Consider the following 18795-nt stretch of genomic DNA (forward strand, 5'->3'; position numbering starts at 1 on the left):
ACAAAGCAATTAGATAAGCTACATCTCAAAACGTTACCATTCAAGTCTAATTGGACACAATGGTCTCCATTTGCAGTTTGATAACATAAAAACAGAGCGAGGTTCACATCAGTGCTAAAGGCACTGCAGTGTGCCAATTACTGCAAAAATATACTGCATTTTTGGACCAATTAATTCCACAGTGTTGGAAACAAACCCTTTTACAACTCTGCAATTCATAACAATTCTCACCCATTGCATTTTTTAAATGATCAGGACCTGTCATCAGCTTGCTTGTTTAGGGTTTTCTAAGCCAATCCTGCTGTCCCTCCACATGGGGTCATTTCAAGGGATTCAAAATAAGACTGAATGCACTCCTTATGTGGAAGTTAAAATACAATCTTTATGTTTGAGATATGTTTAAATACAGCATAAGAGCAGATGAACACAGATTCTCACAGAATTGTACTACTGAAAAATGGCTCTATATTTTGTTGCAGTGTTGAAGGTTGAAAGAAGATAATCATAAATTACCCTTTCATCAAACATGGGGTCATTCTGTACTGCTTGTGAGAATGCCAGTAATTTTCCCCAAGTCTTATTTTATTAGCGAAGGATTGTAAAACACAAGAGATGAAAATAAGCCAAAGAACAGCATTGAGAAGAACCTTTTAAAAATCAATGCTAACATTCCAAATGCTCAAAACAGTAAGTTATGAATCAAGCTACGATACTGCATAGAAATGCAGCAGCTCTAAGCTTTCAGTAAGGGAGAAAGTAAATGATAAAAGGATCACTGATGTCAGTCAGATTGGCAATAAGTAAAGAATTCTTTGCAAACCTCAGTAACCACAAGGGATATTTACTGAGGATTGTAGAATCAAGCCTGAAGTCTTTCAAAGACAAAAACTGAAGATCCTCTGCAATATTTATATATGACAATAATACACAGACTGACCTGATTTACTACCAAACCCAACTTTGCCTGCAGTGGTTTGATAAAGAAAACCATTTAAGTGAATCATTGACTTCTTTCTGTACCTATGCTATAGGTAGCTATCTTTGAAGATACATTAATATGCTCGTTTGTATTTAAGCCACGCATTTTTAGTCAATTAAAACCTTTCAGATTCCATAGGAAACACAGCCACTTACAAACTTAAAAATTTTCACGTTCTATGAGAAGATTTTCAAAAGAAAATTGATAGGACCACTTCTACAATACATTCACATTATTTACCACTGCTCTGGACTCAATACTATGCTTTCTGTTGCTCTAATAAGCACTTTTGTGGAGCTTTCCTTTAAGTGGCTCTTAAAACCAAGATAAAACTTTCGGTGCATCAAGCAGTGCCAGATCCTTCGCTTTGTTTCATGGAGGGACATTTCATATTTCAGCTCATGGAGTTTCAATGGGAAAAAGGTTAAGAGCTCTTAACAATGAAGCAGATAAATACCTAAACTGCAAGAAGAGAGAGCAAAGATCAAGGCACCTACAGCATTTGCTTCACAAAACCAAACAAGGTAGTTGAGGCTGGTTCTTCCTGAGCAGGATGGGAAATAGCAGCAGAAATAACAACTACCCAATTGACAGAAAAACAAAGTTAACGTTCCACTAATCTGAACTGAAGTAACGCTGGCAAACATCACATTTAAAAGTCATCCCCACATGTCTAACTCCTCAAAAGCCACACGGCCTAACGTAATGGACAAGAATTGATAGTGAAGTTGGCAGATTGCCTGATGAAGGAATAAAGCAAAAAGCCCTCCAGGAAAGAGAAAGGGTTTAATTCAGTGTATTTCCAAAGGGCTTTGGGAGAATGATGCTGAATATGAATGCTCGGTCATTTTGACTGATGGAGAAAAGAATTGTGTCAGCCTCTAAAATGAACCAGAGTAGAAAGATCAATCTCAAAAAAAGCCATTCATATGAGCTTATAGACTCTCGGGCAGGAATAAGGCTTGAAATGAAGAGGTGGTGCTTGAGAAGCATTTGAATAGCTGAAAACCTGACCAGACTTTCAAGCGATAACAAAAGAACACAGGAATCAACCTAAAGCTGCAGGAGTCAGCTAAAAAAGTCAGTCAGCAAATGGAAACCAAAATATTGGTATTAACATAGCTAAGTTTATTACCTGCTTATTTTTATAAATACTAAACTCGCCCCATATAATTCCAGAGGCACTGACAGCCCCACGGAAGGAATCACTGCAGAACGTAAAGCATTGGCTCTCAGAAGCACACACTGAGGCACTTTACAGCAAAGCTGAAGAACAGTCGTTCTTTGCTGATCAGCAGAGCTGCCACACCACTGCCACCCCACTCAGCCTCTCCATGCTTATGCCCCGAGTTTCAGCCTTAATCCACCCCACCACATAACCATAACCTCAGAACATGCAGTGAGATAAACACAGTAATCAATAGCAGGAAGTGACTCTCTCGTCGTCAAATCTGGGATAATCATACTCAAGATATGTGAAAATATGCTCTGCAAAGATAATGTGTGCACCAGGAGAGGTTATGGAACAGCAGGAAAGTATATGGGAAATAAAAGAAATGCAGCCATCCAGGTGACTTACTGCCTTTTTCCCCCTCCCCTTCTCTACAGATTCCATATTCTCCAACTGGAAACTGGTAGCTTTTCCCAGTACCAGAGAAAGAAACTGTTTAAAGTGAGAAAGATGTGTCATTCGTACAGTAGAAAAAATAAATCATCTTTTTTTTGTTTGTGTGCGCAAGAATAAAAACAACAATATATTAAGTTCTACCAAATCTTGATGAGAATTTCTTCCTAAATACATAATGCTTAGAGGGGGGAAAAAGAGTCAAGTTGAAATACATTCGTATCTCCAGGGTGTGCCCTGAACAGAGTGACATCAGCTGGTGTCTGCATGCTGAGCCTGCAAAAACATTTGAGAGAGACCACGCTGGGGTTCTTACTGCTCAGAAAAATCAGTTAATCACATTTGACATTTGCTGGAGCCTTGGAATCCAGAAGAGAATCATGCCCAACGTATTGCAAAAAGAAGAAAAATAATCACAAATAAGTTTCAAGGCTGAGTGCAAATTAAAAAAAATAACAGTATGTATAGAGAAGAAGCACTCAAGAAAAAATAAACTACTGATGAAACAGTACAGTAAGCTATAAAGCAAAAACTCTTCTTGTGGACACGACAAATTGATTATTTTTTTTATAACCACCATACGTTAAATCACATTTAGTTTCCAAAGTGCTTCAATTCTTTATTCTGTCAGCAGCAATTCCACTGCTGAATAAAAGTCCCTGTATTACTCAGGGGGCTGCACCTCCTTTGTCTCAAACACGTAAACAAAGCAGATTTTATTCCACGAGCAACTCATATATCTTATGATGATAAACATGGCGTAAAACTATGGCTTCCTTGTCAAAGGAGTAAAATGCTTGTTTTCTGCCTTCAGATATATAAAAAAATAGGCATGGAAATCCAAGAGATCATACTGGGACACAGAAGAAACAACAGCAACACAAATACAAAGAATTTTCTTATTATCTCCAGATTAATTAGCATTAATAAACCAGGACACAAATATTCTCATCAGGACAGGAAAGCAGCTCAGTAGCACTGATGGAGGATAGAAGTGAACTTCTGAAGGCTCTTAGAGCAGAGCAGCTCCAAGTGACACACAGCTTCCAATGGCACCGCCAGCCAGACTGACAGCCAGCTGAGAACACACAGGATTTGTACACAAGGCTGAGTCTCCTTCTTGCTCCTGGTATTTAATGCAATTTTAACAAGAATAAATTGCCAACAATTAAGTGAATATTGAAATGAACATCTTTTACTACCATACAAATTCAAACTTAGGCAAAAAAAAGTTTGCAATGTGTTTTAAAATAGATTTTCTGTTGGAGGCACAATATAAACAGTGATTTGCATCAGCGATCATCTTAATTAAACAGCTGTTTACATAAAGTAACATTGATTTACTTCAAATGCTGCTTGGTGTCAACAGACCGTTCATCTAACTGTGGAAGTTTCCTTTAGGCTCAAGTCACTTCTCCCACCTTCAGCAGGCTGCACACAGCTCCTCCACTGCAGACAGCCTGCAGCAATTTCAGTACTGCTATGCTTTATACAAGTTGTTGGGGTTTTTTTTGCAGAAACATTTTGGAGCACAGTGCAGCCTCCTACACTGCATCCCTGTGTGACAAGGTGAGTGCAGCCAGCCCTTCTGACCACACTGGCTGCTGCAGAGTGGATAAAAGCCCATGCTGGGATCACTTCCTAGGCACTGTGAAGGGACACACACCCAACTACATCCTGCTCCTTCTCTTCCTCTTGGCTTTGATTTGCTCCCTCCTGATGATACGATGACCAGCTGGCACCAAAGTTCTCCCCTGAATCATAAACTCAAGGCAGAAGAGCTAACATTGCCTAAGCTGCAAAAAACACCACTATTGACAGACGTTCAAACCAGAAATCAACAGTTCTGACCATCACCAGCCTCTATTTATTTACTTTAATACATTAATAGGACAAATTTTGTTTTCCCTGCTGCCAACCACAACAAGACTAGAAGTACTACAATGACACATAAAATACTGTCCAGCTTTCTACATCCAGGCAATCATCTTTGCCTGGAAAACCTACATGGATGGCATTTCTCTGTGGCTGCTTGTAGAAACGTTTGGAGAAGGAATGGAGGAGCACACTTTAGAACTAGCTGAAAGGCACTGAAAAGAGTGAAAGAAAAGATAAAAAGCAAAAGCACTTCAAAACCTTTCACTGGTGAAGACAAGGCAAAAGCAAATGGGGCTCAGTCCCCATCTCAAATGCTTTTACTTGGGTGTAAATCTTCACAGGCGATGAGAATGAGATCATCCTTTACTTGAAGCTTACAGTCAGATCCTGCCTTTCTTAAGAGGTTGCGTGAGCAAGCCCTTGTTCAACAAGTACTTGGAAGCTGTCACACATGTCCTATGTACCCATAGGAGAAGTTACAGGGATGCCACCCCAAGCACTAACAAACAAGACTGCCTTAAGGTGCAGGTACGCAGATATTCGCCAACAGATTATCCTGAAAAAAGCAGCATCACTGATGAATTCTTGCTGGGAAGAGCCCATGGTTTGTCTCATGGCTGAGTAATCCTGTTCTAAATTATTTAGCAGTCAAAACATATCAGAGAAGAATTCTCTGTTGAATAAGCTTCCCAGACACATGCCAGCATTCTCCAGCAATTCCTTTTTGTAATCATCGCTTGCCTTTTTTCCATATCTAATGTGTAATTAAATGAATGCCCAACATTACATCAGTGTAAAAGAAAACAAAACCACCAGTTGCATAATTACAGGCTAAAAAGAGATCTTGAGTTCCACACACTGAAGTAACCTAAAGGGTGAAGTTCAGCACAGTATAGGCAGACTCCTGCACAAGATGTCCTATATGCCAAACCCACGACCTCTGTGCAGCACCGCCTTTGGAAGAAGCCTCATCTTTTAGTATTACTACAGTACAGAACTTGTAAATACTGTCATGTCTTATCCAGGGGACTATTTGGCACGGATTAGAGAGACATTCCTATACAATTATTTTGATTATTTCTTTCCACAAGAGGACAACAAATGTGCCCTTGAAATCACAGAACATGAATAACATCTTTAAGCTTGCCACTAAATGACATAAAATACTTACTGAATATCCTTCCTCTTTTTTTTCTGGGGGTCCACTAGACGAAGAGTATCTCTGATAACAGCTACTTTCACTTCTTCATCAACAGGACTTGGGACATTTTCAAACACCCCAGGAGAGAGCTTTAATTCAGAAAGGAATGGAATTATTTAGTGTAGAACTGAGGATTATTGACTCTTCATCTTCTCAACTCCGTGTGCATCACATATGTTTTAAATACACAGCGATAAGATTACAAAATACTTCTTAAAGAATAAGCAAATATCTTAGTATTTTCAGTATGATGTTACAACAATTTTAGGAAATTTCTCCAGTAACCCAAAATTTAGAGAAGAGAGATTGTTGCCAATATTACCATTTATATTATACATACAAATGTGAAAAAAATTCAGCAATCCTCTAAATACAGTTAAGAAAACTGCAGGGGATGATGAATAAATGTATTTATGACAAAGACGATGGAGAGCTTTCACAATTGCAATAAGTCAGATTTCAAGGGTATAAGATTAGTAATGATTTCAAAGCAGAAAATTACAGAGAGCCTCAGAGTTTTCATATTAGCAGACAGCCTTCATATCTCAGACAAGGAAAAAGACCAAAAAACCAATCCTAGACAATTTCATTCCCATATCACTGTCATGTTGAGAGGTCTTACCTCTTGCTCGTGCTCTATTCTCATGCTGGGGTTTGCATTTACTTCCAGCAACATGGGCTTCAAGTTTTTCATCAGGAGAATGTCAAACCCTAAAATCTGTGCATAACAAACAGTGTGTTACTTTCCTTCTATTTAAGGTGTTCTTCTAGAGAATGCAGTGGTCTTTCAAAGGTCAACATTCAGGTGGAAGAAACATTTGAGGGACAGAAGACAAATAACTGAGAAACAAACAATATTGCTGAATAATTACTGCAGCCATTTGACTTTGATCCTAACATCTACTTTCATACTACACCCAGCTCTAAATACTGCATCCACCAACACAGAATTTCAGCATTTATCACAAGTAGGTCTCATTAGGCAACTGCAAAGCTTCCTGGCTGCATCATCCAGAAGCTGGGAACTGGAAAAAAAATGTTGCTGCTAGTGATTGATATTCTATACAGTAACATAGGTCAGCTGATATTTCTGAGGTAAAACTTGGGTAAGAACTTTAGCTGTGAACTCATACAATGCATTGTTCAGGCTGCAGCTGCCATTCCTCCTTCCACCACACTAACAAGTAATAAGCAACAAAACAAAGGGCACATCCAGAAAGTGAATCCACGCATAGAAATAACTGCATTCTTGACAGAAATTCCTACCTACCTGGAAGCAAGTTGGCCCAGGCTTTCCTGCTGGGATGTCAGACTGATAGTAAACTTTCAGTTCTGGTGTCAGTGCAATAATTGTTTTAATCACCAGTGAAATTATATCTGACCAAACCTTTTTGACATCAGCTCCTCTGGAAGACAGTCTGCACAGAATGCTTGAGAAAGTCCTCTTGCTGCCAGTGTTTACGTTGTCAGAATGGATGAAATTCCCACTGTGGACATTTAGTGAGTAGTTAGTTAAGTGCATAAAAACCTGGTGCAAATTTTTTAGAGTGGGTTCTTGATAGGGCTCTGTACAAAATCTAGAAAGTCCATCTTTGGCTATATAAATCTCTAAAGGTTCTAAGGATTTCAGTAAGACATAAAGACGAATGTCAAATTTCAGCTTGTCAACAAGCAGTGGTTTGCAGATGTACTCCTGGACCACTGCCGGGCGGCTCTGCAGGCTCCCAGCCAGCCTGACGTCGTTGGGGTCTTTAATGAGGTAGATTCCATCCCCCTGGCACCCGCCATCAGGTTTGACAATAAAAGTGGGCTTCCAGGACGGATCGCTCTCTTTCATCATACGAACCTAGAATGAAAATAATTAAACTGAAGGATGCTAATTAGGGGAGAACAGGAGCTGGTGCTACAAAAGGCAGAAAATTACATACGTTAACAAAAAATAAAGTAGCACAATCTCATCACAGTAGTAGCAAAAGCCATATAAAAAATATAGAAGATGAACAGCAGTGACAAGCACAAAACTAAATAAAAGAGACGTGAGTAGAAAGTTAGCAGTGCAGGTACGAGGACATTTTCTTGAATAAGCCATTGTATAAACAATTCCAGGAACAACTTCTCAATGTTACGCACCAGTTCATGGAATGAAATGCCATGTAACTCACCAGGTCCATTTGACCTGTTCACGTGTATGAAACTGTTAAGTTGAAATTCTGTGCTGTGTTTTGAAATTATGGACAAAGGAAGGCAGCTTGCTTGTTGAGATATACATGCAGACAAACAGTGCAGGGAGAAAAAAAGGAAGCAGGAATTTCACACAGGTAATATCTTTTTCACAGTCAGATACCCCATGTTAGTAAATCTGGAGCATATTGAGCCATATACAGACATTAAGCAAGTATCATGAATTTACTAAATAAAACATACACCTTACACCTCAGTTGCTACCCACCACCACTCTCCAAAATGAAGATTTTTCTAAATTGCAGCAGAATTCCCACTAGGCCTGGCATGCAACCATTAGCCTTCCTTCAATGAAGAGAAAGAAAACCTTATCACAATCTCAACAACTCTTACCAGTGGCTTTGATTGTATTAAGAAAATCTGTTCTTAAATCACAGCAATGCAGATGCTTTCCTTAGATGTACACTTTGTGACATCAGGAAAGAGGGAAGTTGGGGGACAACGTGACAAATCAAAACCTTTGGATGAATGTGCACAGCACTCCACACCTCAAGCCAGAGCAGATGCTCACTGCGCTCAGACATTCCCCATTCCTGTGCTGGTACAGCACGAAACAGTGCACTCTAGTGTATGAGCCTGCAAACAGCCAACACCAGCATCCACACTGGGTAATGCACTTTAAAAGGCAAAAATGCATGGAAAAGTCAACAGTCAGAATACATTTAGCCATTTAACATCCTTCACAAAAATTGCTTCTGCTCTGTAGACTTCTTGAAAATGGTATCAAATACTCCTTATGCTAACCAGTTCTCTGAACAGAAGCACTCCAGAAGCAGGGGATGCTCCTGGACGCACGCAGCCCAGCCTCAGCCACCCCAACAACTGGGCGCTGGTTTAAAAAGGAACACAGGAAAAGGTGGGTGGCAGTAAGAAAACTGTGATGCTCGGGCAGAACCCTGCAGTGCCTGCTTCAGGCAAGTGACCCATGCTAGAGAACCCTGCTGCTAAAAGCCTTCCTACTAACTACAGTGGAAATACAAGATAGATTATTTCAACCAGGACTTCTCTCATGGCCAAGCATCGCACCAACCGAACAAAGATCCTCCTTCAATCAGGTCATTCCAAGGCACAAAGCACCACACTGGAGATTGGGCTTACATAAACTGCTTGTGGATAAGCAGGTCCAAGTAGATCTGCGGCCTTAACGTGCAAAGAAGGAAAGCAGGGTTTAACTCCTGGCCTTTTTACCAGTAAGGAATAATCTTCCCATTATGTGATGCTACACCGCATAGCGAAGGATTCTTTCTAGCTCTCACTTTGCTAAAGTTAGCATACCAGAAGGGTTTGTGGCTAACCTTAAACCTCCACAGCCACACGATCTCTTCTGTGATTCAAGCTGTACAAACAAAGAGCCAATCATGATCTACCAGGGCAGAAATAACACAGAACCTCTGTGAAGGGAGCAGGGCAATCTGCCTGCTGCTCTCCCTACCCTTCATGCCTCAGGCTATTTCTGCTCTGCAGCAGCAGCATTTCTTCAGAAAAAGATAGTGCTTTCTGGGGACTATTGTTAAAGATGGCAGGCAACCCGCCTTTGAAATTCTGCATTTTAACAATCGTTGGTTGCTGTCTGAGGTCAGAGTAAGATGTGCATTTACTACAGAGGGGGGCCAGGACACTGTAAAGCCTAAATGCCAAGTGCTCCCTACACAATGGCTTCAAAAAACAAAAGACAACACATTCCCTGATCTGTCATCTTGTTTGATGAAGAGAACAACGCATTTTTTCTGACCAGCAAAGGCAGCACGAGAATCACATAAGAAATTTGCTAAAGAAAAGACAACTTGCATTTCAATCCAGGCTAACAGAGATGTAGTATACTTCAGTTTGGGGTTTATGTTCTTTTTTAATTAAAATCCTTGCGATATGTAATGCACTCATGTTTCCATAAAGTACCACAAGGATACACGAAGGACAGAGTAACCCCACCGATTCAGCAAGAAACCATTCTAAAGAAAGAAGGAAAAAAAAGACAAGATGATTTGCAGGAAAGGTCTTAATCAAAGCCAGACAAGTTAATTTAATATGATGGTTTCTGGTATTATGAAAGAAGATCAATATCTCATGCTCAACTCTTTCAATTTAAGGGCAAAGGAAATCATTTTCTGAGGTACAGGCGAGGCCCCCTGCAGCTCCAGGCTTCAGCACTGTGCACACACTCCCTCCAGCTGTTTGCCTTCCATGCAGCTACACAGCTGTGTTCCCAGAGCTGTTTCAGAAGTGTTCCAGATAGTACTGACGCTTTCTAGGCCATCAACACATGCTAGAGAGTATGGGTGGGAATAATAATCCAGAGTCAGCCCATTTGTCAGCAATCTGACTGGCTTGAACACCACTGATGGTTTCTTGATATTCAAGATATTCCTGAACAGTCATCTTCAAGTTCTCCCTCAGCTCTTTAGAAGTGACATGTGGAGGCCGCTTGGTCAGACTGAGAAAAATCAGTCGTAATAAAATCCATTCGCACGAAATATTTCTGTGTACTTAGCTGGACTTGTCTTTAAAAACATGCCAGCCACTCTCAGTCATCAGCAAGAGGACAGTGAGGTGTCCAATGGTGAGAAAACTGGATTCAGCTGCGGGTTTTCCTTTCCTGAGAAAAACACTGGCTGAATGAAATAGTGTCTAAAGAAATGCATATGATGAGAAATGCATATGATAAGATTTGACAGCTCAAAGAATAGGCTATTCACGTCTATAACTAAGAGGTACCCAACAGCTGAAAACCTGATTAAGCCACCAAAAATACCCAGTGCTGGAAATTAGACTGTCCAAATTAGATTCTTATTAAAAATTAATCACACTAGGCCTATTCATCATCTTTGCAGACAACAGAAAGAAGGCAATATGAGAGTAATCACAGTCCTACTTTGAATCCCAAGCTAGTTACTTTTCTGAAATTGGAATTTCCTATTAAAAATGAATTCTTATCACGTAGATTCCAATAGATCCTTCTGTGAGAGTGAAGGGATGATTACGGCAGCTCCCAGGAGATGTGCTTATCTGGAAATCATCTTCTATTATGGGGACATATTAATAGAGAATAGTTTAGAAGACGTAAGTAAATACTTAAAACAGCCAAATAAATATTTGCTAATTAAAACCAACTTTTAATCCCACGTTAAAAATGCGACTGCCATCTCAGTTTAACACAAATGACAATGGGGAACTGCATCGTGTTGGCACTTCCCCATACCTGAAGCTCATCTACAGCAAAGTTAAGAGCACAGCTCTGTCAATGATTACTGGCTTCCAAAGCATGAAGGATAAAGATGAGACTGGCTGTAGTGCTTCTACAGGAGGGAGGCAAAGAGACAGTGGAAAAATGAAAGAGTTGTCAGTGCTTTCGGCTGGTGCTACGCCTTGTTGTACAGGACTTACATTACAAACTTGTGCTAAGCTAAACAAACTCTTACAACATAAAGTATAATGTTTGATAACAAGAACTACACTTCTCTCAAACACAGATGGAAAAACATATGCAAAGGAAACTCCTAGGAGCGTGGTGCTGGACATCTGTTATTCTTGGAACAAAAACCAAATTGTTTCCACTCCAGCAACTGTTCAACCAGAGCAGCATTTATCCGCAGTGCCACCTGCTGACAGCGTGTCCGCAGAGCCCACCGCTCAGCTCAGCCATGACACGCTGACACAGAACGGCTCCCACGGCAGCCCTCACTAAAACCACACTGCCCCACTTTGAGCGTTTACTTCCACGTTCTTTTCACTTACCTACCTGCCGTGGCTAGATGGATCATTCACACTCCTTTTACTCCTTCTAAAGCAACAAAGCTGGTGTACTATTGGGATTTTATTCGCTTTTTCCCTTACTTGTGGTGCCATAGCAGTGCCAGCACACTTGAAAGAGTCAATATGTAAAGATATTTAACCAAAGAAACAGCTGGATGAGATTTAAAGCAGCAATTTCTCAGGAAGATATTCATACTTAACAGCACATACTACAGATCTCTGTATTGAAGAATTTAAATCAGGCAGGACAGACAAGACACTTCAGTGATAACGGGCCCAACGAGACACCACACTGCACAGACTGCTGGGCTGGAACTTCCTCAGTCCTTTTACACTCAGTAAAATATAGAAGCACCACGTTTAATTTTCAGACAACACTTCCACTATTGCAGAGAAGCATCGTCGTTTTTAAATCTGTCCTAGAACATAAAAAATTAAAAGCAGTGCATCCTGACTATATCCAACCTCAAGGAAATAAATAAAAAAAGATGTCATCCTTTGCACCTGGAGAGTGATTTTAAGTAATTTGGTCAGTATGAAAACTGACACTGGGACAACACACAACAAGTTACATTGCTCTGAGTCAAAGCAGCTCACCTCGGTCACAAAGAGGGGAAACTCCTCGGGCAGAATCCAGGAGCGAGGATAGAAGTTATATTCTACAGGAAACAAATCCTGCATCGTTCTCACCGCCCGGCTCAGCGTAACCTTACGTACCATCTCCGTCATGCCTGGGAAAAACCACAGACAGTACTTAAACACGGTGAGGGATCCGCACCGAGGTCTCAGCCTGACCACAGACTGTCAGATCACTATTCACTCTATTGGCAGGCACTAAAGCCACTGCTTTCAGTAAAGCCAAAACAACTTTTAGAATTTAAATTTGATAAGAATACTTGTAGCGCTCCCCAGATGTATTCACAATGTATACATTATTCTAGGGCATAAGAAGAAGTCAATTAGTTATCCAAAACTCGGAGCAATAGATGGAAAGCTGTAGCCCAGTGGTAGCGACTGCCTTTGTCACAATCCAAAATTACTGCCCTGCCCTGCAAACATTCCAGGAGAGGGAACACTTTGTGTTTACTTCACATTCATCTACGTAACTGTCAGAAAGAACAGGTTGGTTTGGGAGCAGAACTTGCAAAGCCTGCTTTCCTGCAGTTTCCAATCTCATGCTTGGATCACACCACATCCAGGTGAGCACGAGCTCTGCTCTACTCTTCTCCCAAGTCAGAGGCATTCGGGTTTCTCTTGGGAGTTCATTACACACCATCAAACTTCACAACAAGGTTCAGGCTACAGCTCCTTTCTCAGTAAGGGCAGCAGCTGTGGGTTTTCTTCACAAGACCTCTTCTTTAAGAAAAGAAATTTAGTAAAACCAGGCATCCAGATACATCCAGCAACATTCCTGGGGATCACTTCCAGTTCTGAGGGGCAATGTGCTCTACTCAGCTACCATATAAAAGCTAGAATGCAGCAGGTGTAACAGTCATGTAACACTGAGATTTAAGCCACCAGAAAATGATAACATCTTCTATTTGAATGTGAAATACCTGGAGACGTGAAAAAGTTGGGTAAATAGAGCATGAAGTTCAATGTCTGTGGTTTCTTACTCTCACAGCATACTAACAGCAGCAATAAATCTGAAGTAAAGGGCTTAGATAAGTCAATATCTAAGCTCTTAGTCCTTATTTAGAGTAATCTCAACAGGGATTAAAAGAGAAAAAAAGAAGCTTAATAAAAGTAGAATAGTCATAATAAGCTGAGAGCTGGCATGAACTCTTCAATATTGAAAAGACATTTGGTGAGCTCTGCTTTGAGCTTCTTTCTCAGCTAGGCATATGAAACAAAACAGATTACTTCCAATTTTGGGAAAAAAAAGATACAGCACTGTTAAAGGTGTTAGGTAACATACCTATCTCACCTCAATAATAACCTAACAGTTTCCCCCATGGATTCATATGCAAAGTTTTCTTTTCATCAAAACCTTTATTTGTCCAAAACAAATTTCAGCCCACAAACTGTTCAAGACCCACATTCTGATATTCACACCCCACCCCAAACACGATTCACCTACCAAAAATGATTTGGTAAAAATCTGACCAGCCAGTAGGCAGATGAGTCCCATAAGGAACAGCACACAAAGTTCATGCAGTCCTGTTTCTAACAGCACTTGTTCCAAACAGAACCAGAAATAACGTACCTGGAAACTTGTTGACTTGACCTGAGAATATGTAATTATCGTGAAACGATACTCCATGCCAATAGATATCACACGGCAGGCGTCTGCCAAAGGGAAACTGGAAAACAGATGAGAGAAGTTCTGAAGCAACCTGGCAACGCTTCTTCATGTCTCATTTCTCTAAACGCTCACATTAAGCACAAACTGTCCAGGAACAGCACAAAAGAACACATGCACTGCATTTGGGTTGCAAAACAGAATATTTTATCAGATCAAGATGCTGAAGTTGAGGATGTTACACCAGGAAAGGTTTGTAAAAACTTACAAACAGCTGTGGCACACGCTCTGAGAAATCTAGAGCTTGTTATCAGCCACAGTTAAGGCACGACTTGTTTGTAATGTAAAATGCTGTTATAGAGAATAAAGTTAGAAATTCTTACTTCTAGAATGTAAAGGCACAGCAATAGCAAGCAGCTACCACTGGGAAGTAAACAAACTCTGATAGTGCTCTTGTTTGGGTTTCTTTTTTCCTTTCCAGTTTCAGGAGTTAATAGCAGCCATCAAAAGAACAGAACTAGAGGTCTCAGAGGAATTGTCCTCGCTGGCATTAATAAACCAACTTCTGTTCTTAAATATATCACGATGTAGATGTAATGCAAAGAACCCCAGGGGCTGAATTTTGTTGTATATACACTGAGTCTGAGCTCAGTGAGCCCAGCCGTGCTCCCTGCTCAGGGCACAGGAGCACTGGGTCAGCAGTGCTGATGTAAGTTAATACAAGGAACAGTTGCCATGAACTTTGCAAGCAAGCAGGCTTGCCTTGGTGCCCCAGCTGCAGTACATTTGAAATGGATTCCCTAGTCCAGATATTTGAACAAAGTAACAACACATTTACATGTTTCCTTTTATGTTTATATATTCATTTCTGGTAGCAATAGTAACTAACAGCAAAAAAAAGCTCACAATTCATCAAACCATTTGTCAAGCTTTCCACTATTCAGAACTAAAGCAACGATTCCCACTACGTTAAGGATTACTGCAGCCGAGGAGCTCCTCCCTTTCACACGAGACTTCACCACAGCTGCTAAAGGCAGCGGCCCCCAGAGCCAGGGCAGCACTGGTTACCTCTGCTCCCACACAGGGATGCTGGACTTCTGACCGTGGCACTTCCAGGACATGGAAGCTTCCGAGTGAATTACTTCCCCTGTTTGCTACTTTAATTAAAACTAAAGTTTTTATCAGTGAACACCTCTGAAAAAAATTAAGCTCCCTTAGCAGCAGATTTCCTATTTCTGTCACATAACTATTTCCTTACTGCTAGGGATGAAATAGCCCATAGAGCAGACACAGAGGGTTCTTTGCTGCTTTCATTGCTATTCAGCCCACAAAAACTGTTTTTGTAGAAGCGAAAATTAATTCTGTTCGGCTCTGAAAGACAATCAGTGGCCTTAACCTCTCCTCAGGTGCACCCAGAATACAGATGCAGCACGAGGTCTCACACAGCCCTTCCCGCTAAAACCTGCACTATTTATTTATTTACTGAATGAAATTGAAATGAAAGGAACAAAATTTGCATTTATATAACACCTTTCATCTGCCGAGGATATCAAAGCACTTTACAAACACCGCACAGAAATCGCTTTGCAGAGATGAAGGGAGCACGTGGCTGGGCCGGGAGGCAGCCGTTCAGCCCAGAACCAGCGATTCAGACAGCACAGCAGCTTCACCACTTCTGACAAATCAAGATTATTTGGATTTATCCAACGCTGGGATCTAATTCATCTCCTGAATAAGCTGGGACGGATTCTTCATCGTCTGCACTACATGTTTGCATAGGAATAGTGTTTGGAAAGGAACCCACCAGTCAGGTCAGTTGACCCACTCAGGCAGTGCTTGGCAGACGAAATTAATTGCATTTGGGTAAATTGGGTCTTCCTGCAGCAGTGTGAAGACATGGGGTGCCCGTGGCTGCAATCTGCTCCTGCAGCCCGCTCTGCCAGGCTGCCTGCTGCTCTCCAGCTCCACAGAGCCCTTCTGAGGTCTCCTTAATTCAGAGGCAAAGGGCATTTGTCAGGGAGGGCCAACAGGAGCCCACAAAGTGAACGGAACCATTTTCACAGCTTTGACACAATTCATCGTCAATCATGGCCGAGCTGCCTGGCAGCTCATTTCTACCTTTAGATTGGAAGCCAATAATTTAAATCGTCCCACGGGTCACATCACTCTGTTCCATCACATTTAATGACAAGTTAGATGACTTGTCTCCTCGACAGCCTCCCCGAGCTTCACGTTTCCAAGTATTTCTCTGTCTCCATGCAGCCCAACAGTAGGGCGAACGAAATGCCGGATGCCGTGACACCAACGCTGGAGACATCCACTTCTTCTGTTCTCCTGGTAATTTAAGGCTACTCAAAAAATAATTTATTGAGTGAAAAATAAACTCAGGATGCCCGTTAGTTCATTGAGCACATTGCGTTCGTTTGAAGAACGCAGCACTGCCTCAGACAGTCCCCCCAGCACTGCCAGTGCCAGCCTCCCCAGCACACACTGAGCCTGCTGGAAGGTCCCCCGTGTGCTGCAGGATGGGGCTGTCCTGGCCAACAGTTCAGCTTCCTCACAATTCCCCTGGCTGGAAAACAGTTTTGTTTGGGGTTTTTGTTTCAATGTTCTCATTGCTTCTGACAAAGCATTCCCAGAGTCTTTCACCCTTCCCTCACACATCAGTGTCACAGAATAAACTCTTCACTGGTACCAGCCATATTTAAAGTGCTCCTCTTCCGTTTTTTCTTTGTTTTTTTTGTTTTGTTTTGTTTTTTTGTTTTGTTTTTTTTCCTCCTCCCTTTGGGTTAATGGTGGTATTTGTGTTAATTTACTAACATGCCCTACTAACACTGGACAATGCCATAAGCACAGGGAGCACCTCACAGTAACAGCCTGTGACTGAACCAAAGATCCTCCGGTAAATCAAGGCACCTATAGAAAGGAGGTGTCAGAATGTACAACTCACATGTAAAAAAGCTCCCAAAAGCCTTTATGACACGGCACGACGTTGTCCAGCAGACAAAAGTTATCACTATCAAGGAGTCCACCTCAAAGAGCCTGGTAACACATCTCCTGCCCAAGAAAATACGTAAGACAACAGGCCCAGCAGCAAACAGAGAGAAGAGAAACAAAACAAAAGCAGCAGTGGGAGAAACAGTGACAGGACTGTGAGAGAAGGACCATGTACCAAGGCAAAGCCCAACGCGATCAACTGGAGAAGCGTAACAGAAGGGAAGAGTGAAGGACCAGCCCCTCGGACATCAGCATTGCAATAGATGCATTAACACCTGCTCCTTTTTTTCACATAATTTTTACTGGTCATACAAGAAACGATGGATGTGTTCCCTCTACTGATGCTGCTGTAACAGTGAAACTATTTCCCAGGCTCTTTGCCTGTAAGTGATACTGTAGTATCACACTGCTACATTCCTAAACATTTAGAAGGAAAGAATTCAAAATGTTACGCAACTTAACTCAAAGAGTTTTCCTTGGATTTCTCTTCCACAATGCAAACAGCACCAGTTACAAGATATCACTAAAGTTTTCCTTCGTTACTCCACCTCTTGGGGCAGGAGGGCCTGAAAGATTATCTGATTTGTACACTGATATGAGAAAATACTTTCTTGACAAAAAATAACCCCATCTACATACATATTGATCGCTTTTCTATAAGTGGATGAACATTTTATAAGCGTATATCTCAGTGATTTGTTTGGGGAGGGCGAGTTATTGGCCGCCTCAATGGTACAGTCAATGGCACACAACAGAGAAAGTACCAATAAATAATTAAGACTAAGAATGGACCAGAAGAGAAGCAGCAGACTAAATGGAAAACATTGACAGAACTACTATTGGATGGAGGAGAAAGGATACCAAGGAAGACAGCAAACACAAAAAGATTAAGTGATGCCAAAACTGCTGTTGGGGGATGCAGAGTGGGAAGGAGAATGCTGGTAATGCAGTTTAGAAAGGAAAAATAAGAATATAAGAATCAAAGTCAGTTTGGAGGGCAGGAAACCATGAATGAAAAATGCAGGAAGCAAGATACGCAGTACAGTAAAATCTCAAGAAATGAGAAAGACGAAGTTAACTGATAAACATAGCTCATTACCAACCAAAGCTGCAAGGGTGACTTACATCAATGCCTAAAAACACCCATTGGAACGGTGCTGATAAAACTTGGCCAAGAGCACAAAAACCACAGAAGGGGGATGCCCCGCTCTGCCACCACTGGGCAGAATGCAGCACAGCTGCTGGCAGATGCACCACGGGCCAACTTCCAGTTGCAGGAGCAGGAGGTGAGCTTTTGTAGCTTTTAACTCTGACCTCTGAGGTGATACAGAATGCAGTGCCTGCCCCACACCGCGCAGACTAATTGTGAAAAGCACCGGGTGCACAGAACCACCCCGTGAGGTGGAAGGAGGAGCCGGGACAAGGCAGGGATCCTGAAGGCAGCGCAGCACGGCGCACAGACGCGTCCCAGCCCAGATTCCACCCCTGCTCCGTGCCCTCGACCTTCCCCTCCCAAACGCACTCCGGGCACTCTGCTGCTCGGGGCCGGGCTCTGACGAGTTCCTGGAGATGCCCTCAGAAGCAGCCTCAGCTCCTACAGAACTATTTTTAAAGTCGCCGTGGAAAAAATCTCTGCACTTCAAGAACTGCCCAACGGCAGCAGTAAGACAGAGAGCAGAAATCAGCATTTAATGACGCGTGGTTTGCTGCAGCTCCGCGCTTCCAGGGCAGCGCTACCGCAGATGCCGAGCCGCAGGAAGGGCACGCCGTGCCGTGCCGTGTTCACCGGTTTCAGGATCACAGGACGCGCCGCGGAGCGGAGCAGAACGGAGGCGAGCGGAGCGCGGCCGCAGTCCGCCCGGCCCCGAGCGAAGCCCCCGGCA

The 18795-nt window shown here is 42.0% G+C and overlaps 1 protein-coding gene across 1 annotated transcript in view; it reads right to left on the minus strand.

Moving 5' to 3' along the window:
* Positions 1–18795, minus strand: part of TTLL11 (tubulin tyrosine ligase like 11) — an 80749-nt gene that overhangs the window by 30049 nt on the left and 31905 nt on the right. The window contains exons 3-7 of the mRNA XM_010721154.3: positions 13880–13976; positions 12271–12404; positions 6953–7528; positions 6305–6400; positions 5653–5771 (exon numbers count right to left, since the gene is read on the minus strand). Coding sequence (XP_010719456.1) covers positions 5653–5771; positions 6305–6400; positions 6953–7528; positions 12271–12404; positions 13880–13976 — 1022 coding nt within the window. The remainder of the gene's footprint in view (positions 1–5652; positions 5772–6304; positions 6401–6952; positions 7529–12270; positions 12405–13879; positions 13977–18795) is intronic.

The sequence above is a fragment of the Meleagris gallopavo genome, chromosome 19 (genome assembly GCF_000146605.3).
Source record: "Meleagris gallopavo isolate NT-WF06-2002-E0010 breed Aviagen turkey brand Nicholas breeding stock chromosome 19, Turkey_5.1, whole genome shotgun sequence".
Lineage (NCBI taxonomy): Eukaryota > Metazoa > Chordata > Aves > Galliformes > Phasianidae > Meleagris > Meleagris gallopavo.